The sequence below is a fragment of the Athene noctua genome, chromosome 5 (genome assembly GCF_965140245.1).
Source record: "Athene noctua chromosome 5, bAthNoc1.hap1.1, whole genome shotgun sequence".
NCBI classification, from domain to species: Eukaryota; Metazoa; Chordata; class Aves; order Strigiformes; family Strigidae; genus Athene; species Athene noctua.
Genome location: NC_134041.1, coordinates 64380752 through 64392933, shown reverse-complemented (window position 1 = coordinate 64392933; position 12182 = coordinate 64380752). Strand labels below are relative to the sequence as shown.

Sequence of the window (12182 nt, the reverse complement as noted above, 5' to 3'; positions counted from 1 at the left end):
CCCCAAACCTCCCCGCCATACTGTGAATCTAATGAGGATTAAGATTTAGTTATAATATTAGTACAAGTTCTAAGGAAGACACTTTTCATGCAGAAAGGATGTAGTGTTTTATACCTGAATTTTATAAGGAATCTTGCTTTCTAAAATTCTTTCTTAGACATCCTTTTGTTGTCATAAAATGCTAAGAAGGAGCCATCATCCTCTTCTCCTTTTAGACCCCATTCCTAATCTTGTTCTTGCTTTCTTTCCTTTTCTTTCTCTCCAATCCACAGCTTTGTAGGGATTCCCCAAACTTTATGGACCGAATGCCACTGCTGGCATTCCTTTTAGCAAGGTAGGGGTGCAGCACAGAAGGGAAGGCTGTCTCCACATCTGCACTACACGTAAGAAAATTCCTGGTGCTTAATTCACAGTTTTTGATGGTTACTGTACTTACACTTGGAAGCCAATATCCACAAATAGCTAGTTTGGTAGTTAGGAGTAAATGGAGTGTGAATACTCAGGCAACTCTTCCTTCTTTTGTTCAGATCCATATTCTAAGACGTTAGAGATGTGACTTAGAGACAACTCCTTCACTCGCTCTGGCCTCCATGGTTTTGTTCTGCCCGTTTTCATCACCCTGACAATTTGTGCTGTAGTTTTGGATAGCAATGCCCAGCCACAGCAAATAGCCTCCCCTGGGGACACAACAGTGATGTGAGTGGTCTGACAATCTCAGTGAAGGAGCTGTTTGGCTTCACAACACCTACATTTGCTGCACAGACCGTTTCTTGATATGAAGGCAAATTATCTCCTACTGTGATGCTGCCTTGGATGAGCAGAAACTCTTTTCTCCTTTCCACTTTCTTTTCTTTTCCTCTCTGCTTTCTGCTGGCTAGTAAACTATTTTAATTTAAAAGATGATTTAAAGAGATAATCTGTTTTCCATTCAAGTTCTTTCTGTGGCTTAGCTCCCCTCTGGTTTTTTTCCCTTTATCCTTCTAGTATCTTGGCTGCCTTCGTGAAAAGACTTCCTTCTCTGCTGCTCTGCAGTTACTTAATGATACCTGCTGCTTTCTTCATCTTCTCCTACCGTGCTGCCTGTTTCTACCTCCTCCCACAAACACTCTTTGATGCCCATGACCCTATTAACCTGTCCCAATGTTTTTTTCCCCTCTGTATGTCATAAAAGATTTGTTGAAACAGTGTGTAACTGCAGGTATGGGATCAGTCAGGGAATGAAGGAACAGACCACTGTATGCATGAGCTCTAACCGAGTGTACATACAGCATTGAGTCTGCCCAGTTTGTTGAGAGTATTTGCATCAAAACTCTTTTCATCTGTGAAGAGAGCTAAGTTTTGTCAAAGATAAGGCAAATATTGGCATTGTGTGAAAAGCAAGGAGAAAAACTAGTTATACCAGGGATAAGAGGGAGAGCTTGGATGCTAGCCTAGAATTTGGGACCTCTGTGTGCACTTCCTTGCTTTGACCAGACTTTCTGTATGGCTGTGAAATTGCTTAGGATGGGGTTCATCTCAATTAATTTAATTAGAAAAAAAAAAAAGTATGTTTTTTTCTGTCTATGCTGATCTTCAGGGATCCCTCACTAGAGGATCCCCTGAGAAGTTGACTCCTTCTCCCTGTATGGGCAGTTACAGAAGGGAACTTAAGATGTTAAAAGCTTTCTGATCTGCGTGGTAAGGGAAAAACACTATATGCTGTACCTTAATGCCTCTGATTTCCTCCGAAACACAGGATGATCTAAAAGAAACATGAGCCATTCGGATCACTAAAATGTGTAGGATACCATCGTTTTGTGGCAAAGAATATTTCTCATCTATTGTGAGTGGAGTAAGGATTGGGAAAGTGAGCTGAAAACCTCCCACACCACACTGCAGGATCTAATTTTATTTAATGACTATGAGATAAGGAAGCATCTAACATGATATGCCATCTCACCCTTTCTCATGGATCGGATCAACGGTGAAAAACAATTCTAAGCTTCCATCTGCCCTCAACCAAGACACTGGATAGAAGTGTTTAGAGAGGGGCAGCTGCCGAGAATGAATCATCAGAGAAAAGTATTATGTGACCACTTTTAAAACTGTTTGCCATGAAAGAGCAGTCATTTATTAAATGTCTTATGTCCACAATACAGAACAGGAAAATCCCTGGCCAGTTTGTTTGGGTTTATGGTTAAGTCTGAAACCAGTTCCACTTTCTTCCCTTGTACCCCCCAAATCTCTTGGTTGCCTTCTTTCAGAGTTTTTTAATAGCTATTGATAATTTCCATCTACACAAATCTTTAGGTCTCAAGTCAGCTTTTGACTAGAACTGCCAACAGGCAATTTATACGCGTGATAAAAAAGGAAGAGCCGAACCATGCTGTGGGCATGGCCCTGTGGGTCCCTCCCTACCAGTGACCACTGCTGAGTGCTTTATAGGGATATAAAATAAATACAGTCTGCTCGCTCTTTCTCCCTCCCTTGCTGTTCCTGATGCCCTTTTCATGCGCGCCCTAATTATTTGGATTTCATTTTCAGGTTTGGGTTGTTTTGTTGTTTTAGGTTTTGTTTTTGTTTTTTGTTGTTTTTACTATTCTACCTCTCCTCCCTTCGAAACTCTGCTTAAAATGCACCTTGGAAAATGTACACTTCTGTGTGCTTATTTGCCCACGCTCTCTGTTTTCTAGAGTTTTGCTGGCAGTGGCAGTGGTCAGCTTGAATCATCCTTCAAGGTTTGTCCAGTGCAGAGCTTACCCGACAAGCTCTGTCACTTGTGACATGGCAGAGTCCTGCAATTGTAGCTGCTGTGTAACATCCCTCTCATCAACACAACTCCAGGGGAAAGCATATCTTGTACAAACTGGACCTTTTTACTGCTGGTTCCTGCTGCGGCTTTGCACAGAGTAGAACGGGGGCACAAGAAATGTTGGAAATGGGTGATGCTCTTGAGGCAGCTGCTCCACTACAGAAAGGTTAAAACGCTGTTCCCAAAACCACTTGGACCTCAGCTTTCAACACAGCCACCGCTGGATCCGTGACTGTAATTGTGACCAGGTTTAACCAATCTAAATTGTTCCTCTTGAGTGAATAAGAGACAAGACAAAGGCACATAGCTTACCCTCTTGTCTTCTTCCACGCTGCCCATCAGAGTGTATATATATTATTTAGAATGGCAGTTTATGAAGAGTGTCCTCTGTGATTATTTCTATCATTAACATTTTGTTGCAGTACAGCTGCAAGGCAGTCATGATAAAATTTGTGTCACAACTTTTTAAATAGACGACTGAAAGCAGTCTTGCAGGAGACAAAAACTATGAGGACTAGAGGGCTGAAAGGAAAAAAAAAATCCTTTATTATAGAATTTGGGCTTGTTTTTTCTGTTTTTCACAGGAACACAAATGCTGTCAGGAAGCAAGAAGCAGCAATGCACCACGGGCAGGAGCAGCACAACGGCCTCTGGCTCTCTTCCAGATACAGCATCCAGACAGGCAATCGCTGCTGCTACTGATGGGTCATCGAAAAAGAGAGGTCCCTCCAAAGGCACCTCCAAATCCAAAGAGATCCAAGCAGAGGGCATCCTGAAACCAAAAATGTCTGTCTCCAGTAGTATGTGCAATATAAAAGCTTCATCAAGAATCCTCTCGGAAGAAAAAGTTCACAGGCAAAACCAGCTCCTAAAAAGTAAGGTACAAATCCTACTGTGGTTGTTAGGAATATGGTTTCAATAATAAGATGAGATCAGTCTCAAAGAAAAAAGTGAAATAATGGAAATTCAGTCCATTTTTGTCCAGCTTTAAGTGCTGAGTATGAGTCATCTGGTGAGAGATCAATCAACTAATCTGACTGTATACATTGCTATGGTTAATAGAAAACAAGATTAAAATGAGAAAGATAGGCTTACTTTGCAAGTAGATTCAAGAAAATCTTGAAAAAACATTAAAATTGCAGAGTCAAGCAGTCCCAGTCCAACCAAGAAACACCAGAAATGAGGTTATTTTTACAACCTTGTTCTGATATCTCTCTTTTACTTCTGCAATCTTTTCTTTTGGCACGACAGCCTGAACTGTGTGGTGCACGGGCACAGCATGAAATACCTCGTTTAAAGAGATCGTTATGAAGAAAAGAAAAAAAAAAGAAGAAAAAAAAAAGCTTAACAATTGATTATCAACAAATTTCAGCATGTAAAACATAATTTTTTCTAGTTCAGCACTTGTTGCGATGTCTTGCTTCCAACATTTATTCACGTAGCTAAAATGGAGATGACACAAGCGGCTTTATTCATGCACAAGATATTTTTGCAGCGGACAACTGAGATAAAGTGTGGATTAATTTGGCTTTAGTGTCAATGAGTTTGTGAGAAATTTACTCCAAGAATATCTTAAAAATGCTATAATGATCACGTAGCCTTTTTTTCTTACAGTGTTTTTTCTTACAGATTTTTTGTAGGCAGGTAAACAAAACTTTTTTCATTATTGACTGTAAACTACCGACTATAACACCCATTTACACAAGAGAAGCCTACGTTCTGCTTTCGGTGCCTGACGTTAAATCATGCCATTTCACTAACTGGAAGTGACTTAGTTTTAAAAAAGTGAGGCATCCACTGAGATCTATCAAAGATAAAGTTAATCAACACCTCTGTAAACCTGGCTTATCGAGGAGTTTATTTTCATGTTCACAGGTTTCAAGTTTTTTTTTTTTCCAAAATGTTAACAAGAGCAGTATTAGGGAGGAAATATGGTTCAGGCTTTTATAAGGCAAATGTACCCAACACAGATCATTTTAATTTTTTTTTTTTAAGTACAATATAATATGTACAATATGTCATAAAGAGGAAAATATTTTAAGTTTATTGTAACTAGAAATTGAAATAAAACAGTAATGGGCTTTATTCCCAGATACTTAGTTCTAGAAATCAAATTATTTGGCAAGGAAGAGGTACTCCAGTGTGACTTTTCAAAATAGTTCATATGGAGTTCTTCGAAGTTCCTATGTTATTTTGGATTCATTCTGTCCTTTAAATGAGAAACTTGTCAGCTCTGATTTTTTAAGCACATAGGCTCTTTTGGCCCTAATTCATGCAGGGAGTATCACTCATAGAGCATTAAAGCACAATTATAAGTGTAGAAAATAATCTTTTTGTTCTCAGTGGAGGACTTGGTGAATTGACAGCTTTCATAATGATATGCTATAATGCATATAAACCTTTTTTTTTTTTTCATGGAGTCATTCCACTGTTTAATGAATATATATAAATGATAGAAAGCAAACGGTATTATCAGTAAGGAATAAAACAAGAGTAGTGTTTATGAAAGCCTCAGTATGGTCAAAGAGAAATGATATGTGATTAAGGCTCATAACAATATGTTATTTCCTACAATGTGTGCAATAATTTGAAATGAATTCAAACTGCAAGTCGCAGCGTGATATCCTTTGCTTTCCATGATGCAACTGTGTTACAGAAGTGTCTTGCTTTTGGTAAGCGAATACCCGCAAATGGAGCTAAGCATCCGAGCAGCTTAATTATGCTTCAATGTGATGTCTGGCTTAATGTGAAAGATACTCTGGGTGTCACAGGGCAGTGAGTAGCACCTATGATTAGATTTGATCTATTCTGCTTAATGAGGCCTATTAATAATACCTTGGCATTCTTATTTCAGAAATTGCCCTCTATGTCTAATGAGGTGGAGAACCCAATAAAAAATTAACCATGCACTCTTAATGAACTTTTAAATCTCTCGAAGGTGATTATGAATTCTGTGGTTCAAGTGACAAAATAAAGGAGCTCAAGGAGGAGGACGAACGGGAGCGAGGCAGCAGGATAACACTATCCGTGGCTCGCTCGCCAGATGTTACTCGTGAGAAAAACGACGCGTTCACCCGGCCAGAAATCGTCTCCCAGCCTGAGAAAACTCCACCAGCCCCACGGACGCTGAGGGTAAAATATAAGTTTGTTGTTAATATGGGGATTTATTGTTAATTTTTTACATTTTTTTCTTTTTAAAATTTTTTTCCCTTTTTTCTTTTTTTTCTTCATGGATGGTGTTTGCTTCCAGGGAAGTAGCTGAGGGCAGAAGTTCATATTTCCTTGATTTTTTTCTCCTTTCCAGTGACGTTTTGGTAGCTTGCACAAGCTGTCAAGACTTGCTAGGCCATTGGGTTGTAAAAGCTCCCTATTCTAAGCCTCATCTGCTAGTCTTGTAGAGGAACATGGTGAAAGTTTGGGGATTTGCAAATTTCCCAAAGACGCTTTTGAAATTGTACCTCAAAACTGCCAATTTCTCAAATGGGCACAACATCCAGTACCACAAGCAGCAGCTGTAAGTATGGACACAACTCCAGGTTGATCCCAAGCCCCAGAAGCAAGCGTGTTTTCCTGCCTTCTCCTCCAGCGCATGTTGCAGACTAACCTCCGCTTCTGTCCCAAGTCATTCTTAAATGTTGAAGCAGCCTTTGACTGGAAAGCATTTTCTTTCTGGATTATCCATGCATAGATCTGCATGACAATCTAAATAAACAGGAAAGTTTGTGAACTGTCAGTGACAAGCTGCTTCAGCGACGGGGTGAGACAAGGAAATAGGCAAAACATCAAGAACTTGAATTTGGCTAACTTATAGAAGTATGTAATTCAAAACCTTTTGGATATGTTTTCTGAAAGTTGTTTTTTTTTCTTAGAAATTTTCCTTTGTCTGATCTGGAAATTTCAAACTAAGACATCTTTCTAAGAGTAAAAGGCAGTAAAGACAGATAGGAAGGCAGTTAGCTAACTTTCATACAGACAAGCAATCATTTTCAGCGATAATCTCTTACTGAAGCAAGTTAGATGCATATAATTTTTTTTTTTTTTCTTCCTTTTAAAACAAAGCACTTTCTCTGTTTCATTTAGGAAGCGCTAGAAATCCATAAGCCTCAGTTCATCTCTCGTTCACAAGAAAGGCTGAAGAGACTTGAGCATATGGTCCAGTTGAGGAAAGCCCAGCAGAGTGATGCTCCTGCAGGCAGCCAAGGAGCGTTTGTTCGTAGGCTTTCCTCGGCGTCCACTTCAAGCAAAAAAAAGCAATACACCATTCCTCACCCTCTCAGTGGTAAGTTGAATTGTGACCAGCAACGGGTTGGTGGGTGCCGTTGAAATCTTGCCACGCGTACGGTATTTCTGTTATTAACTTTGTGAAAAAAACATGAGACCTGCTACTCCTGTTTCACCCCACCAACGCTCCAGCATCTTACCTAATGCTCAGAAGCACAGAGATGTGTTTGTGGGGGTGAGGTGTTTTCTGTGATGGTGGAAGGAGACTTCTTCCTTCAGGACCTTTTGTCATTGTCACATGCAGTTGTGTTCTTCAGCACGATGCAAGTTGCTGCTAGATGTAGCGATGATACCAATAAATGGTATTTCCTATCTCTCACAGCTCACAGAAAGACCAGTGTGGGGAGAGAAGTGGCGGGTGGTAGGTGAGATTTGGGGTAGGAGGCCCAATCTGATCTTCTCAGCAGCTTCAGGTGTGAAGTTGCCACTTGGCTCATGAAGACCTCAGCAGTGAGCTAGCTGTGAAAGAAGGCTTGTCTGCCTGGCAGCTGTATGCAAGGCTGCTAAATCAATGCATCTAAACTCTGTGATTTCCTAATTCAGGTTGATTAGGTTGTTTTATTACCCTAGTGGTAAACACACTCAATATCCAGCGAGTAAAACTTTTCTCTGAGCAACTCCCTTGCAGCTCCCTCCCAATAGCACCTCTGTAAATATTATCTAGGCACAATATCTTAAACAAATTACTTTTGTTTATTTTTTTTTTTTTTAATTGCCATCTGGCTGTTAGTTAATTCAGTTGACTAAAGAAAAAGATTTATTTGATGGATTGGCGTTCCTCTTTTTAAAAGCAAAAACATTTTGGTTTTAAATCTGTGGCTGTTTGAAGTCACATTATTCTACTGAAAAGTAAATCAATTGAAAACATTCAACAACTAGATGGGTCACATGAAGGGAGCAGGAAAAAAAAAATCTTTGTCCTTAATGCTGAGAAACACATGTATGTTTTTTTCTCCCCAGGGAATGAGATTGGGTGCAGGAAAGCTGGGTGCAGTCCCCATCTCCGGGCTCTTGACATGTTTTGTATTGCAGAGTACCAATTTCTATGGCTACATCTGTGCTGATGCTGTGCTAGGACACAGTCTACCTTACATCAGATACGTATTTTTTATAATAAGAGCAAAATAAGCATAAGTAAACAAAGCACAAATCATGAATTATATTTTAAAGAGTCAGTAAAATTCATTCACCACTTCAACTATCCAGGTTAATGTACTTGGGCTCAGATCTCTTGGGCCCTGCGGTGTTGGGGGCTCTGTGCCAGCACCAGCAAGCCCTCCCAGCAGGCAGTGACACAGCCCAGGAGCTAGTCGTATGCCTTAGAAGTGGCAAACCATAGAATCACAGGATGGTGTGGGTTGGAAGGGACCTTAAAGCCCATGCAGTCCCAAACACCCTGCCCCGGGCAGGGCCACCTTCCACTAGCCCAGGTTGCCCAAAGCCCCGTCCAACCCGGCCCTGAACCCTTCCAGGGAGGGGGCAGCCACAGCTTCTCTGGGCAGCCTGTGCCAGGGCCTCACCCCCCTCACAGGGAAGAATTTCTGCCTCACATCTCATCTAAATCTGCCCTCTGTCAGTTTAAACCCGTGACCCCTTGTCCTATCCCCACACCCCTGATCCAGAGTCCCTCCCCCCTTTCCCGCAGCCCCTTTCAGCCCTGGGGGGCCGCTCTAAGGTCTCCCCGGAGCCTTCTCTTCTCCAGCTGAACCCCCCAACTCTCCCAGCCTGTCCTCACAGGGGGGCTCCAGCCCCTCGAGCATCTTCGTGGTCTCCTCTGGCCCCGCTCGAGCAGGTCCGTGTCCTGATGTTGGTGCCCCAGAGCTGGGGGCTCCTTCCCTCCAGCGTGTCACCGCACCACACAGCTCGGTGTCGTTGGGAAACTTGCTGAGGTGCCTCAACCCCACTGTCCATATATATCCCCCTTTGGTCATCTTCGAAAGTCCCACACACAACTTTGCAAATACTTTACAGAACAAAAGAATGAAGGGTTAAACCTGTTTCTCCTTAATTTATAATTAAAGATTAATCTTTATGCTTGTTTAATGAGTAATAAAAGGATAATACTGAAATATATACATTAATTATTCAAGTGAATGACTATTTCCCTCTTTTAGTGGTTGGTCATTAAAGATAAATTTGCCTAAAGAGAATCTTTTGTTTCTATAACTCATCTGCCTTCCTGTAGCTACATGTAATTTTCTGTTTGTGAGATCTTAATATTTTTATAATGACAGAAGTGTCACATGTCTGTTATTTAAGCAGAACTGTAATTAATATTGGAAATCCTAGATTCTTGATAAAGCACAAATGTGTAGGCTGCAGTTCAGAGGGCTGTGTAGGAGTGTACTGAGCATATTGAATTTGGTCTAAGTTCTGACAATTGGTATTTTAGGACTTCTTCTGGTGAATACCATTGTGCAGAAGGATTAGTACCAGTAATGAGTTCCAGAGTGGGGGATCTTTGTTTCCTACAGATGCTTCCAAACTCTTCTAGTTGCAATCCCTCCTGCAGAAGAGACAAGGGCTTCTCCCTCATGCTCACCAAGGGCCTTGACTGCCTGTTTCCTTCTGATGTCTCTGCTGATGACACCAGGGTCACAACCTTCTCCTTCCTTTCTGCCTGCCCCCAAAGTTGGAAGAAGTTACTGTTTGTTGTCACCATTATTCTGTGTTCTTTGGAAAAGCCATTTTAGCATGTAAAATGTGCTTTTAAAGCAAGATTTTGTCTCACGTTTTAGAAAACATAAGTAAAATGAAATGGAAAATGCAGCTGTAGTCCATGTAGGGGGTGCAAGCACAGTTTAATTTACTGAGATGGGGAGTGGACATCAAAATCCCAGTGATCTGAGGATGCCATTTCGCATTATAACATGGTGCAAAGGAGGTTGTGGGCACGGACACCAGTGTCACCCCCTGCTCTGTCACTGTGTGGCCCATCCGTGACCTCATATTTCAGCTGAATCTAGCAGGAACTTTTTAATTTTTTTTATTTTTAAATTAGGATTCCCTTAGGGTCTTTATCAGATCAGATGACTGCTCCAGCTCCTCAGTGTTGTGATCGGTTGAGCTGGCGTGGGGGAGGCGAGAGAGAGGGTGTGAGATGGTGAGGGAGGAGACCAGCACTGCCTCCCTTGGCACCAGCCTCCCATTTTTATGGGTGTAACGAGACCGTACCCTTCCCAAAGAGAGCTCCCAGGCTGCTCGTGTACCGCACCCATGCACAAATGACACCCAAAGCTGCCTGCCAGCCAAAGCTGGCTGAGCAAAGGAAACGTGGCAGGGTTCATCCCTGACTGTGTCTTTCAAATCCAGCTTTTCAAGTGGTAGAGAGCCTGAGATATATGCGGGTCACAAAGAAGAGGAAAAATATCCTAAGGTGTGCCTGTAGGTCCTGAATACCACCTCCATCTCTGGCTATGCCTGGCTGTGGGTTGGTCGTGGTCCAGGAGCAGCAGACTGTGGCACCAGAGCTGGGACAGGGGTGGTGACTGAGGCTCAGTGTTGAGTTACCTCAACCATTGCTTCCCAGTGTACAGCCTGGGGTGCACTGGGCAGCAGCAGAGGGCACAGACCTGCCCTGTGTCCTCCCTACGATGCCGTGTACATTCCCGTAGTCATCTAGAAGCCTGTGCCTGTGGCAGACACTCATAAAGGCCAAACCTGACCGTAGACCTCAGCTGCCATAGGAAGTCAAGGGAAATGGGTGCCAAAGACTTCCGCACACGCAGGGCAGTTGCTTAGATAGCCATTGGTATTTTATTTGGTATTAGTATTACTGGGTCTCCTGTTCTCCCTCCTAGTCTTAAAAATCTTCTACCAAATGCAGCCCACCTGCAGATCTCTTGGTCTCAGGAAGCTGGCTGCTCTTTCACAGCAACACACATTGAAACAACATTTAAAATTAAGAACCCAGGAGGGTAAAATTACCTGAAAACTTGTTTATGTATACAGCATTTTATTGATGGCACCTCTAGGCTTCCGGGTGTGACCTTGTGGTTGCTTTTTGTCAGTCTGATGATTTCCTCCTTTCTTGTTTTTCTTGTTTTCTTGTTTTTTTGTTGTTTTTTTTTTTTTTTTTTCCTGTCCCCTGATGTTTTTGGGATTGGTGGTGGTAGAGGTCTGCATGGCTCTGGGGTTCACAGGGCTCGCTGCCAGCACATCCCTCATATATTTTTCCGATGGTCTTTTACGTAAAGGCAGGGTTGGTTGATGAGTTTAATTTCCACTCACCCCGACACAGTGACCCCATGGATGGATTATAAGTGCATTTGTGGCTGGGCAGGAGTAGAGTGTGTCTGTGCAACCCCAAGGTGCTCGCAGAGCAGGTCGCTGCAACGTACTTACCACAAGCCCTGGCAATAACATTAATTATTCGATTAGCTTCCCACCACCAGAGGACATTCCCTGGCCCAGTTCCCCATGTGCACATCCATGCCCACCTGGGAAGGTGGCACAGGACGGGGAGAGATGGGACTGTCCCCTTGGGCAGCAGCTGCTTTTATGCAGGCTTAAATGGGGGTTAAACTTCAACCTGAGATGTTTCCCTCTGCACTTGACAAGTTTGCTGCAATTATATCTCTTTGAAATAAGCTTCTTGCATGCACTTCACTCTGGAATTGCTGCTTTTATTTCAAGAAAATAATTTTTACCCAGAAAAAAAGAGCAATGACCTTTAGAGGTTTTTCTCTGCCTGAGATTATTCTATCAGACTAAAGTGTCTTTATTGATAATATGAAATTATTAGCCAGTACAATTTTCCAATGTTTTGCCAGTTTCTTGTAGGAGAAAGAAATAATTTGCATTTGACATCATTTCCATATAAATACCAACATCTGTGCGGTTTCCGTTTACCTTCTTATCCTTAAAAAAACCCCAAGTTGTTTACCATTTTTAATTGTAATTCATGAGCAGGATTTTACGAAATGCTGAAAGTAATCTTAGAAAAATGAAAATGTTTATCCTGCAGAAGATTTTTATCGTCACAAGAGCACTTTGAAGGCAGAGAACCTGCAACTCTCACGCTAGCCTTTGTGCTGTGTAATGTGTACTGCTAAATTTTGAGAGTGCTAATTAGTCCAAGATAGACTACTCTGCTGTTGACTATGTTGAA

General features: G+C 41.9%; 1 protein-coding gene across 1 annotated transcript in view; it reads left to right on the top strand.

Annotated features, from left to right (window-relative positions):
• The window catches only part of C5H10orf90 (chromosome 5 C10orf90 homolog), a 67230-nt gene that overhangs the window by 46599 nt on the left and 8449 nt on the right, over positions 1–12182 (top strand). Inside the window, exons 4-6 of the mRNA XM_074908491.1 lie at positions 3376–3666; positions 5730–5923; positions 6872–7070. Coding sequence (XP_074764592.1) covers positions 3376–3666; positions 5730–5923; positions 6872–7070 — 684 coding nt within the window. The remainder of the gene's footprint in view (positions 1–3375; positions 3667–5729; positions 5924–6871; positions 7071–12182) is intronic.